Source organism: Rhinatrema bivittatum, chromosome 3 (genome assembly GCF_901001135.1).
Source record: "Rhinatrema bivittatum chromosome 3, aRhiBiv1.1, whole genome shotgun sequence".
NCBI lineage: Eukaryota > Metazoa > Chordata > Amphibia > Gymnophiona > Rhinatrematidae > Rhinatrema > Rhinatrema bivittatum.
This window is the reverse complement of record NC_042617.1, coordinates 465525280-465537950: the sequence shown is the minus strand read 5'-3', so window position 1 is coordinate 465537950 and position 12671 is coordinate 465525280. Positions and strand designations below refer to the sequence as shown.

The 12671-nt window shown below is 41.6% G+C and overlaps 1 protein-coding gene across 1 annotated transcript in view; it reads left to right on the top strand.

Moving 5' to 3' along the window:
- SMC6 (structural maintenance of chromosomes 6) overlaps positions 1-12671 on the top strand; it is a 317112-nt gene that overhangs the window by 280255 nt on the left and 24186 nt on the right. Inside the window, 1 exon segment of the mRNA XM_029595951.1 lies at positions 8711-8808. Within this exon segment, the coding sequence (XP_029451811.1) occupies positions 8711-8808 (98 nt within the window).

Here is a 12671-nt window from a genome sequence, read left to right as displayed (position 1 = left end):
GCTCGGGCGGTATCGGTCGGCCTGCACCATGGTGCCAAATTTTTTACCCAGGCTGTACCTGCAGCAAGGGTTTGCGTTACAGTGGGGTAACCCTGGGGATCATGGCCCACCCAGTCTTGGGGCACGGGTTGACTAATATTTGATTCTAAACTACTCTAGACTGCGTCTGACATCACGGCCAGTTCCGCAAAACCACAGGCTTCAGCTAGCACTCAGGATTCGCCCACACAGGAAGCATTGCCACTCCCAGCGAGGATGTTGGGGAGGTACCCGTACTGGAGAAGGTTTCATTGTTAATGATTCAGATGGACTGAACCAAATCACGGTGAACCTAGAAGATGTGGTAGGCCTGATTGACAAACTGAAGAGTAGTAAATCACCTGGACCGAATGGTATACACCCCAGGGTTCTGAAGGAATTCAAAAATGAAATTTCAGACCTATTAGTAAAAATTTGTAAACTATCATTAAAATCATCCATTGTACTTGAAGATTGGAGGGTATCTAATGTAACCCCAATATTTAAAAAGGGCTCCAGGGGCGATCCGGGAAACTACAGACCAGTTAGCCTGACTTCGGTGCCAGGAAAAAATAGTGCAAAGTGTTCTAAATATCAAAATCACAGAACATATAGAAAGACATGGTTTAATGGAACAAAGTCAGCATAGCTTTACCCAAGGCAAGTCTTGCCTCACAAATCTGCTTCACTTTTTTGAAGGAATTAATAAACGTGGATAAAGGTGAACCGGTAGATGTAGTATATTTGGATTTTCAGAAGGCATTTGACAAAATTCCTCATGGGAGGCTTCTAGGAAAAGTAAAAAGTCATGGGATAGGTGGCAATATCCTTTCGTGGATTACAAACTGGCTAAAAGACAGGAACCAGAGAGTAGGATTAAATGGGACAATTTTCTCAGTGGAAGGGAGTGGGCAGTGCAGTGCATCAGGGATCTGTATTGGGACCCATGCTTTTCAATATATTTATAAATGATCTGGAAAGAAATATGATGAGTGAGGTAATCAAGTTTGCAGATACAAAATTGTTCAGAGTAGTTAAATCACAAACAGATTGTGATAAATTGCAGGAAGACCTTGTGAAACTGGAAAAGTGGGCATCCAAATGGCAGATGAAATTTAATGTGGATAAGTGCAAGGTGATGCTTATAGGGAAAATTAACCCATGCTGTAGTTACATAATGTTAGGTTCTGTATTAGGAGCTACCACCCAAAAAAGAGATCTAGGCGTCATAGTGGATAACACATTGAAATCATCTGTTCAGTGAGCTGCGGCAGTCAAAAAAGCAAAACAGAATGTCATTATGCCTCTGTATCGCTCCATGTTAAGACCGCACCTTGACTACCATATACAATTCTGGTTGCCGCATCTCAAAAAAGATATAGTTGTGATGGAGAAGGTACAGAGAAGGGCAACCAAAATGATAAAGGGAATGGAACAGCTCCCTATGAGGAAAGACTAAAGAGGTTAGGACTTTTCAGCTTGGAGAAGAGACAGTTGAGGGAGGATATGATAGAGCTGTTTAAAATCATGAGGGGTCTTGAACAAGTAATTGTGAATCTGTTATTTACTCTTTCGGATAATAGAAAGACTAGGGGGCACTCCATGAAGTTAGCATGTGGCACATTTAAACTAATCGGAGAAAGTTCTTTTTCACTCATCTCACAATTAAGCTCTGGAATTTGTTGCCAGAGGATGTGGTTAGTGCAGTTAATGTAGCTGTGTTTAAAAAAGGATTGGATACGTTCTTGGAGGAGAAGTCCATTACCTGCTTTTAATTAAGTTGACTTAGAAAATAGCCCACTGCTATTACTAGCAACAGTAGCATGGGATAGACTTAGTTTTTGGGTACTTGCCAGGTTCTTATGGCCTGGACTGGCCACTATTGGAAACAGGATGCTGGGCTTGATGGACCCTTGGTCTGATCCAATATGGCATGTTCTTAAGCCTCGACTGGGCATCACAAGAAATGAGCGACGCAGGAGGTCAGGCAGCGGCGGAGGCACTGTCCATTGACCCTGGAGACCGCGTAATGGAATCAGAGAGAGCAATTTTGGGTCAGTAATCTGGGGGTTGTTGTCGAGAAACTAGATACGGGTACAGGTGAAAAAGCTAGGAAGGGAGGTTAGGGTAAGTGAAAAAAAACCAAAACAAATCCAAGCAAAAGCATGATCAGACCCTAGTTTGGCTAGCTCCTCAGACTCCGAGGCATCTGATGATAACCATGAGAAGACGGATGCGAGCAAGGCAGACTCATCTAGAGGGCCCTCAGCGCTGACAACACTTTTGCAGTTATGGGAGAGCGTTCCTAGAACTCTGTGGAAGAAGATCAAAAAATGGACCTACATAGATATTTTTAGGATACTCGAAGGGTGGAGGAAAGGGGAACAGTAAACGCGACCATGCACCCAGCGTAGACAAACCAATTGCAAGGAACAAAATCAATTGGACAAGGGCATTCCGGAGGATGATAAGCTTGGTTGGTCACGACAACCCTTCTCATTACGGCCCTATGCTAAACTACACGGACATCATATTGGAGGCCTGCAAGGAGTACGACAGCTGGGCCTGGCTTAACAATGACAAGCTTTTTAGAGATAAAATGGAGGAAAACCGATTTATGTCCTAGGGCACTCAGGACGTTGGGCTCTGGCTAAGGCAGAGGAAGAGCAAAGCGGCAGATGCCAGAGCTAGCACTCAGCACATGGTCATGTCAGGTCAGCAAACAACACAGTCAGAGCAGGCTGCTTCAAGCGTCCTTAACAATGGCACCTGCTGGAGGTTCAATAAATCATCTTGAGGTTTCCAAGATTGCAGGTTCAATCACGCATGTGTGTTCTATCTGTCTTGTTCCTCACCCAGCCACGAAATGTCCAAGGAAGTCCAATGGAGGGAGTAATAACAAATCCAAATGCATACAGCACATTTGCAAAGGCACCATACCCAATAAATTTAGATGCTATGGGTCCCTGGCTTAATTTATACCCTAAGAAGAACGTGGCAAAGAAATTGACGGAGGGTTTCCACCATAGTTTCACTATTCCTTTCCAGGGCATTATCAAGGACATGTGCACTGAGAACACCCCCTCTGCGATGAGACATGCGGACCTGGTGCAGCGGAAACTCAATTCGGAATTGGCTATGGGAAGAATTGCTGGTCCTTTTGAGTTCCCACCTTTCAGCAAATTGGTGCTTTCTCCTTTGGCCATCATCCCGAAGAAAGACCCGGGCAAGTATCGTCTAATTCAAAACTTGTCCTATCTGCACAGAGCATCGGTGAATGATCATCTGCTGGATGACGAGTGCGCACAGTGCAGTACACCTCATTTAACAGTGTGATAGACATACTTCGCAGGTGTGGCAAAGGAGCCCTCATGGCGAAGACCAATATCAAATCCACTTTTCACCTTCTTCCAGTTCACCCCAGCAGCTTCCGATTGTTGGGTTTCTGTTTCAAGGGCGCGTATTACTTTGACATATGCATGCCAATGGGGTGTTCCGTACCAAGCGCATACTTCACTCTTCAGCTCGTTCCTGCATTGGGCTACTGCTCAGGTCTTGAGAACATTGTTTTTTTTACCTGAACTACTTTTTGTTTGTGGATCCTCAGGATTCATGGGCCTTTTCCCACTTATACACATTTCGCAATCTATTCCTCGAGTTTGGAGTGCCAGTGGCGCACAAAACAGAGGGTCCTACCACGGTAATTACATTTTTGGGAATTGAGCTAGATTCCAACGAGATGGTATCCAGATTGCCTCAGGAAAAACTTAAGAACTTTCAGGGTATGCTCGTTCTACTCGTAGAACTCTCTTTAAGATCATGAGAGGTCTTGAACGAGTAGATGTGAATCTGTTGTTTACAATTTCGGATAATAGAAGGACTGGGGGACATTCCATGAATTAGCAAGTAGCACATTTAAGATTAATCGGAGAAAATTCTTTTTCACTGAACGTACAATTAAGACCTGGAATTTGTTTCCAGAGGATGTGGTTAGTGCAGTTAGTGTAGCTAGGTTCAAAAAAGGTTTGGATAAGTTCTTGGAGGAGAAGTCCATTAACTGCTATTAATCAAGTTTACTTAGGGAATAGCCACTGCTATTGCATAAGTAGCGTGGGATGATCTTGGTGTTTGGGTATGCCCTCTTCGAATATATATTTTTAAATGTTTTTATTATGAGGTTTTGCCTTTATGGGCAGCTTCTTTTCAAATTCTCTTAGCCTCTCTTATAAGTGTCTTACATTTAACCTGCCAATACCTATGTTTTTTCCTGTTTTCTTGACATGGAACCTTCTTCCAATTTTTGAAGGAAGTTCTTTTAGTTAAAATAGCCTCTTTCACCTCCCCTTTTAACTATGCCAGCAGATGTTTGGCCTTCCTTCCACCTTTTCTATTGTATGGAATACATCTGAACTACACTTCTAAAATGGTATTCTTAAACAATGTCCATGCATGTTGTACGCTCTTAATCTCTGTAGCTGCACCTTTCAGTTTTAACTATTTTCCTCATTTTATCAAAGTCTCCATTTTGAAAATTTAGCTCTAGACCTGTAGATTTACTTATTGTTTCCTTTCCATTCATTAAGTCAGATTTGATTGTTATGATCACTGTTGCCAAGTGGCCCAACCACTTCTCGCATCAAATCCTCTGTTCCATTAAGAATTAGATCTAAAATGGCTCCCTCTCCTGTCTGTTCCTGAACCAATTGCTCCATGAAGCAGTCCTTTACTCCATCTAGGAACATTACCTCTCTAACATGTCTTGATATATTTACCCAGCCAATATTGTAGTAATTTAATTTGCTATTATTACGGTGCTGCCCAATTTGTTAGCTTCCCATATTTCTCTTACCATTTCATTGTTTGTCTGACCATTTTGACCAGGTGAATGGTAGTATTCCTCTATCGCTATACTCTTCCCCAACACACATAGGATTTGTATCCATAAGGATTCTACTGTGTATTTAGGGGTAGATTTTAAAACATACGCACGCACATCCATGTTAGAGTGGACTGGAAGAGAACTTCCCTAACCCCCTGCCTAACCTTCCTTCCCCTTCCTCTCTCCTCCACACCCCCTAAACCTAACCTACCTTTCACCATTTGTTTTATTTTCTTACTTTCTGCTCCTCAAGAGCAGAAGTAAGTTACATGTGCCAGCCAGCTGCCGGCATGTGCTTCTCCGGGACAGCGCCAAATGGCCTGGCACTTATGCGCGTAAGTGGTGATTTTTATGCATGCTGGGCTTTTAAAATCTGGTCTTCAGTCTCCTGCAAGATTTTTATCCAGTTAGACTCTATGCCAACCTGAACGTAAAGTACCATCCCCTCTCCAAGCTGATCCACCCTATCAGTGCGATATAATTTGAACCCTAGTATAGTACTGTCCTTTTAGTTATCTTCCTTCCACCAGGTCTCTGAGATGCCAATTAAGTCTGCACCTTCATTCAGTGTTAACTCTCCCAACTTCCTACTTCTGGCACTGGCATACAGACATTTAAAAGTATGTATTTTGATTGTATTAACAACCTGCTTATCAGTTGATAGGGATAATTTGGAATCTTTTAGCTCAGGTGATTCTTTACTTATAGGCACATGGACTACTTTTGCTTTTATTGGAACGTCTGTTTTGGGATGCTCTAACTCTCCTGTTTCATTAGTATTTTTCGAAGATACTTCCTTTCAAACCATATGCTGCTTAGTGACTGTCTGTTTTCTCCATTGTTCTAGTTTTAAAAGCTGCTCTATCTCCTTTTCAAAGGTTTGTGCCAGCAGTCTGGCTTCATCCTTGTTAAGGTAGAGCTCATCCTTTTAGAAAAGACTCCCCCAATCCCAAAAAGTTGCCCAGTTCCTTACAAAACGGAATCTGTCTCTTGCACAATTATCTCATCTACGCATTGAAACTCCGGAGCTCTGCCTGTCTCTGGAGACTTGCATGTGGAAGAGGGAGCAAATAAGCCATGTAAAAGTTGACTTGTAGTCAGGATTAAAACTGATTTAGTAAATCAAAATAAGTAGTCAACTTAGAACATCTTGAATTGATCCAAGATAACCTGATTTTACCAGATGAAGGTCCTGCCAAATAAATCTGATTGATTCTTTTCATTGGGTGATTAGAGAATTGGATCAAGGAAGAACATTCGATGTGGTGTAATTGGATTTCTTCAAGGCTTTTGATAATGGTCCCGCATAGGAGGTTTATAAATAAAATGAGAAGCCTGGGAGTATGTCCCAAGGTAGTGGAATGGATTTCAAATCAGCTGACTGATAGACATCAGTGAGTAGTAAATGGAACTTTTTCTGAAGTGAGAAGAGTGATAAGTGGAGTTCCTCAAGAATCAGTTCTGGGACCAGTTTTGTTCAGTAGTTTTGTGAGTGATGTTGCAGAAGGATTAGAAGGTAAAACTTGTCGTTTTCTGGAAGACACTAAGATCTGCAAAAAAGTGGACACACCTGTAGGAGTAGAGAGAGTGAGAAGTGACCTGGAAAAGCTCAAGAAGTTGTTGAAGATTTGGCAGTTGGGATTCAATGCCAAGAAGTGCAGAGTTATACATTTGGGGTACGGCAATCTGAAGGAGTTGTATATGTTGTGGGGCTAAAGGTATGTTCACGGGGTGATAGTGTCTGATGACCTGAAGGTGGCAAAGCAATGTAACAAGGTGATAGCTAAGGCCAGAGGGATGCTGGGCTGCATCAAAAGAGGCATAACCAGCAGAAAAAAGGTGATAATGCCCTTGTCAGATTCTTGGTGAAGCCTCATCTAGAATACTGTGTTCAGTTATGGAGACATCTCAAAAAGGATAAGGACAGAATGGAAGTGGTCTAGAGAAAGGCAACCAAAATGGTATGGGATCTGAACAAAAAGCCATATGAGATGAGACTGCAGGACCTTAATATGTATACTCTGGAAGAGAGTAGAGATAGGAGAAATATGATACAGACCTTCAAATTCCTGAAAAGAATTAATGATGCACAAAAATTAAATCTTTTCTGATGGGAAAGAATCTGTAAAACTTGAGGTCATGATAAGAAACTCCAAGAGGAAAGACCAGGAACATGGATAAGGGTGGTAGATGATTGGAATGCTCTCTTGGAAGAGGTGTTGAAGACAAGAGCAATAATAGAATTCAAAAGAATGTGGAACAAACATAGAGGATCCCTACTGACTAGAGAATAGAAATGAAATGGGTTAACTTTACTATTACACCTAAAGTTTAGATTTCTGCTTAGGGGTAGTCTGAATGGAGCAGCAGTTGCTATTGTCCTTAACAGAAAGCTTGGAGGTGGCCTGCAAGGAGCAGTAACTGCAGCTAACCTAAAGAAAACTTGCTGGGCAGACTTAGATGGATCTTTTTGGTCTTTTATCTGCCATCATTGGATGCTTGAAAAAGCCATGCTACAAAGTCATATCTTTTAAATAGTCATTGACTTAATAAGATCAACAGACATCTAGAATTCAATAAATCCTTTTGTGTGTATCTGGAATCCTAACTGTAGATCCAGAGGTAGGCAATGCTAGTCCTTAAGTGCAACAAACAGGTCTGTTTTTCATGATATCCACAATGAATTTACATTGGATTTGCATACAGTGGAGGGTAGTACATGCTAATCTATCTCATGAATATTCATTGTAGATATTCTGAAAACTAGACCTTTTTCTAGCACTAGAGTTTCCTAACCCTGTTGTAGACAAAGCAGGAATAGTCAATCCTGTTTATGATGAGCTTAGAGATTTATGTGATTCTTAGTGATATAAGTAATTTTTAAGATATTTGTGTGCCACCCTATTAAGAACTTTAACAACCAAAATAAAAAATCTTAAAATTAATTTGATATTGGACCGGGAGCCAGTGGAGACAAAGCTGGGGAAATGTGATCTTTTAACTGCAGACCCATCTAAAGGCATGCTGCATGGTTTTGAAAACACTGTAGTCTTTGACAGAAAAACCCATCGTTTTTCATTGACTGATTCAAAGATAAACAGAAGGCTCTGTGAAATTTGCAGGTCAATGAGGTACAGAGTTAAAGTGTAGTATACTCAAATTCCTTTAAAGTAAAATTGTTTTGCTATTGTTATGTAAAACTGACTGTCTCTAATGAATGGTGTATCCTTGAGTCAGTATTTTGTCATCCATAAAGGGAAATATACATATTTATAAATTTCACATAATAAAGTTTTTTCTTTTCATTTCACCCTTAAGGAGTGTTCTGCAGTGAAGCTTCCAATTTGTAATATATTTTAGAATTTCAGTTTGTAAAGTACAAAAGATTCACATATTTAACCTATTTAAGATATGAAAATAATTTATCACATAAATGGCACATTCTGTCCTTAAGTACTTTGAACAGGTCTGGCTTCCAGGATTATGTAGCAGCATGTATTGCTAAGGGCAGTTAGTGTATGATTAGTATTGATTTACATGCACAGCTCAAAATTATGGTAAATATTGGCATGATAGAGAAGGGGAGGACAGCCTGTTCACCTTGTAGAAAAAAAATGATAGAAAACTGAGTGGAAGTGAAAGAGTAAACATTGTGATACATGCATGACTTCATAGCATAGATATCAATACACTATAAAATGGTAATTCATATTCTAAAATTTTAATCTGACATTGTAAATCAGTTTCATTTGTAGAGATGTACAATACATATGGGAAAAATAGAGGCATTAATTGTATATTCTGTATCTTCAGGACATGGTTAACAGAAGGATTTCAATGGATATGATGCTTAAGATGGCAGATTCTCAGAGATTCAGACAATTTATTTTGCTTACCCCACAAAACATGAGGTAAGTTTCATGTATGTTTTTCATTGCTAATGTTATCAAACTTCGGTTCAAACTCTCTCCTGGGCCCTCAACTAAAATGTTTCCTTATCCTACTGGACCAGCATAGATACCGGTTTATACCTGACAACAGATAGAGACAGAGAACTACAACTTTTTATCATCATTGCTTTTTGGAGAAGTACAGACAATTGCCAGTATTCTCCGTCTCTAGCAAATAGCAGCACAGGTTTATACCGATGCAGCAGGATTTCTAGAAGCAAGTTTTTTGCACAGCTTCCCAGGATATCAGTCTTTGGGCTTTCACACTTTGTAGAGCAGGTGCCTCGGCTTCTGGTGCAACAAGGTTTTGCTTTGTTCCCCGGTAGAGCAGTTGGTCAGGCTCCCAAGAGGAATCCCCTGGTTGAGCAGGTTGGTGTCAGTGGCTCCCAGATTGCTGGGCCCTATTTGAGCCGAAAGGTAATAAGAACACCCCCACCCCACCGCCCCTCCTCTTGCTTATCTTCATCCTCTATCTGGATATGCCTCTTTTTTGTGCAGCAGTATAGCTGTTGAAGAAAAATAAAACAGAATAAAGGAAAGGAGCCTGAGGAAAGCTTATCACAGTTACAGTGATGTAATCTCTGCAGTTTCCTGCGTCCAGCCAGCGTTATGACATACAGATTTGGCTCCCCATCTCAAATAAGTTGTCTTTACCAACAGTGCAAAGGTTCCAGGGAACTGCTCAGTATTAGCATGGCTGAGCATGGTCAGCATTGCAAGGGTTGTTGGGTCCACGCAGCAGATTCACAGCCATTGCACTATTTTCTGCCTGTGCAGGAAGAATGAGTCTGCCTTAGATCTGATAAATTCTTGCTCTGTCATGCAGGGGTAGCTAGTTGCCCCTGCTACCATGCAAACAGTGTTTTGGCCGAAATGGCCACCATTTTAAACTTTTCCCACAGTGTAGCTCCTAACTCTAATGACAAGGAACTTTCACAGGCTAGGGTGCTAGGCTGCCCTCCACTTCCAGTGCTCTCCTTGGAGAGAGAAGGGGGCCTGCAAGATTTATTAGAGTTTCTTCTTCCCCCTCCCGTCCAAAGTCAATTTTCTCTGAATTTTGTGCTGGTAATGCACCAGGCTTTCTGTGCTACGGAGAAGTGTAGTGGGGCAGGGGTGATCTCACGGGGCTTGTGGCTTGAGTCATTTTCCAGTCTCCTGTAGTGTGGGGACTCTCTGGGTGCACATTAGATCTATCGGGAAGCCCTACCCATCTGGGATAGCCTCCTGGAAGGCAAGGTGTCTTCTGAGAGAGAGAGGACTTCTCCATCATCAGGTTTTTTCAAATGGAGCAGCTCACCACTCTCATCTCCCATGTGGTCTCTTTGTATGTCGGGTTGAAAGATAGAGGCGGCTCTGGAGGGAAATGCTTTCCTTGAAGGGGTCAGAAGGCTGCCCAAGACTATTCTGCTCTCAAGGCATTCAAGAGCATGTTTTTGGCTGAAAGGGAATCTCCTGATGGGGGATACAAAAGGAGACAAATACCATAGCCAATTTGTATCCCTTTCTGGCAGAGGAAAATGAGATTTTATTTTAGAATCTGCCGGTTGATGCTCTGGTATTTGCCATGAACCATAAGACAATTTCAGTGGAAGATGGCACAGCTTTTAAAGATGTGCAAAATAAGAAGATTGAGCTCCTTTTGAAGCATACCTTTCTGCTGGCCGGAGCTCTAGCCATTCTGTCTTCCATTTCTGTGGGGTATGTGGCCCAAGCTTTGTTGTACTGGGTGCAGCAGCACCAGGGTAATTCGGAAGCAGTCCCTTTGGAATCAGGGACCACCTTTTTGGCAGACACATTGAATGATCTCATCAGGAACTCTTCTCAATCTGTGGCCTCTGGTTACAACTCATAGGCTGCTATGACAGCAAAATAGAGCTCGAGGCTTGCCTCAACAAATTTCCTTTCAAAGGGAATTTACTGTTTGGAAAAAATCTGAAGAAAGTGATTAAGAATCTGGTCGTGTCAAAGCCCTATAAGTTCCCTGAGCATAGAACCTGTTTGGTCTTCTGGACCCACAAACGTTGCAGTCATTTCAGGGATACCAGAGGTTACAAGCTGAGGAAGCAGTCTATTTTCTCAGATAAATAGGTATCGAGAAATGAGTCAGCTCCTTCAGGGACAGAGGATAGGGAGTCTAGGAATGACTATGCTGGGGTTTCCGGAGCTTGCCTGTTTGGCTCAGTGAAGGCCAGCGGGTTCCCTCTGTGATAGTTCTGGTCGGCCGCTTTCAGTGTTTCTACCAGGAGTGGACCCATGCCACCACAGACCAGTGGGTCCTGGTCACTGTATGCAACAGTTATTCCCTAGAATTCACCACTCCATTTCTGAAGCCTTTATGATGTCCCTCTGTGTGTTAGATTCCAAGGGGGATAGCAATAAACTTTACTCTGGAGAGAATAAGGGCCATAATCCCGATACCACTGGAGCTACTCAGTTTACTGTGTGGCCCTAAAGAAGCATGGTTCTTTTTGGAGTAGCCTAGTGGTTAGAGCAGTGGGCTATGAACCAGGGCAACCTGGGTTCAAATCCCACTTTACCCTCCATTGCCTCAGGTACAAATTTAGGTCTAGATTTATCAAAATGCTATAAATATAGTGGAAATAGCACGTGTGATAAAAAGGGGCATGGTTAGGCTAATTTCCTGCATCACATAGGTAATTTCTGTAAGGTGTGGGTGGGGTACGTTTTGGGGAGCAGTTTTACATACACAGTAGGAGGTACAAACAGGAAAGTTGACATCACTGAAGATTTTCTGCTGTTTGAATAAATGAAAGATACAAGAGGAGTTGATTTGTAGATAGATCAGATGCTATTCCTTTGGTGTTTGGTATAAGCATTGCAATTGATTCGTAACCTATACAAAAAGAAGATTTTCTGACATTAAAGAAACAATAATAAACATATTAAAGTAAAAACAATAGGTTAAAAGGGGATATTTTTGGAGTAGGGTATTGATTGAGAGGTAACATCCCATTAAATAAACTGTATGGTGTGTGGTGTTTCAGAGATAAGTAGTGACATTTCCCCAAGTCTGGTTAATAACAGTTTATGGACTTCTAAGAACTTGTCCAAACCTTTTTTTTAAACCCAGCTATGCTGGCTTCCTTTACCACATCCTCTGGCAATGAATTCCAGAGCTCAATTGTGTGTTGAGTGAAAAAGAATTTTCTCTGATTTAAGAACCTAAGAAATTGCCATACTGGGTCAGACCAAGGATCCATCCAGCCCAGCATCCTGTTTCCAACAGTGGCCAATCCAGGCTATAAGTACCTGGCAAGTACCCAAACACTAAGTAGATCCCATAATACTGATGCCAGTAATAGCAGTGGCTATTCTCTAAAACAACTTGATTAATAGCAGTTAATGGACTTCTCCTCCATGAACTTATCCAAACCTTTTTTTAAACCCAGCTACACTAACTGCACTAACCACATCCTCTGGCAACAAATTCCAGAGCTTAATTGTGAGTTTAATGAAAAATAATTTTCTCCGATTATTTTTAAATGTGATACTTGCTAATTTCATGGAATGTCCCCTAGTCCAGTGGTCCCCAACCCTGTCCTGGGGACCCACCAGCCAGTCAGGTTTTCAGGATATCCACAATGAATATGCATGAGAGAAAATTTGCATGCACTGCCTCCATACCATGCAAATTTTCTCTCATGCATATTCATTGTGGATATCCTGAAAACCTAACTGGCTGGTGGGCCCCCAGGACAGGGTTGGGGACCATTGCCCTAGTCCTTCTAATATCCAAAAAAGTAAATAACTAATTCAAATTTACTGTTCTAGACCTCTCATGATTTTAATGAGCTCTATCATAT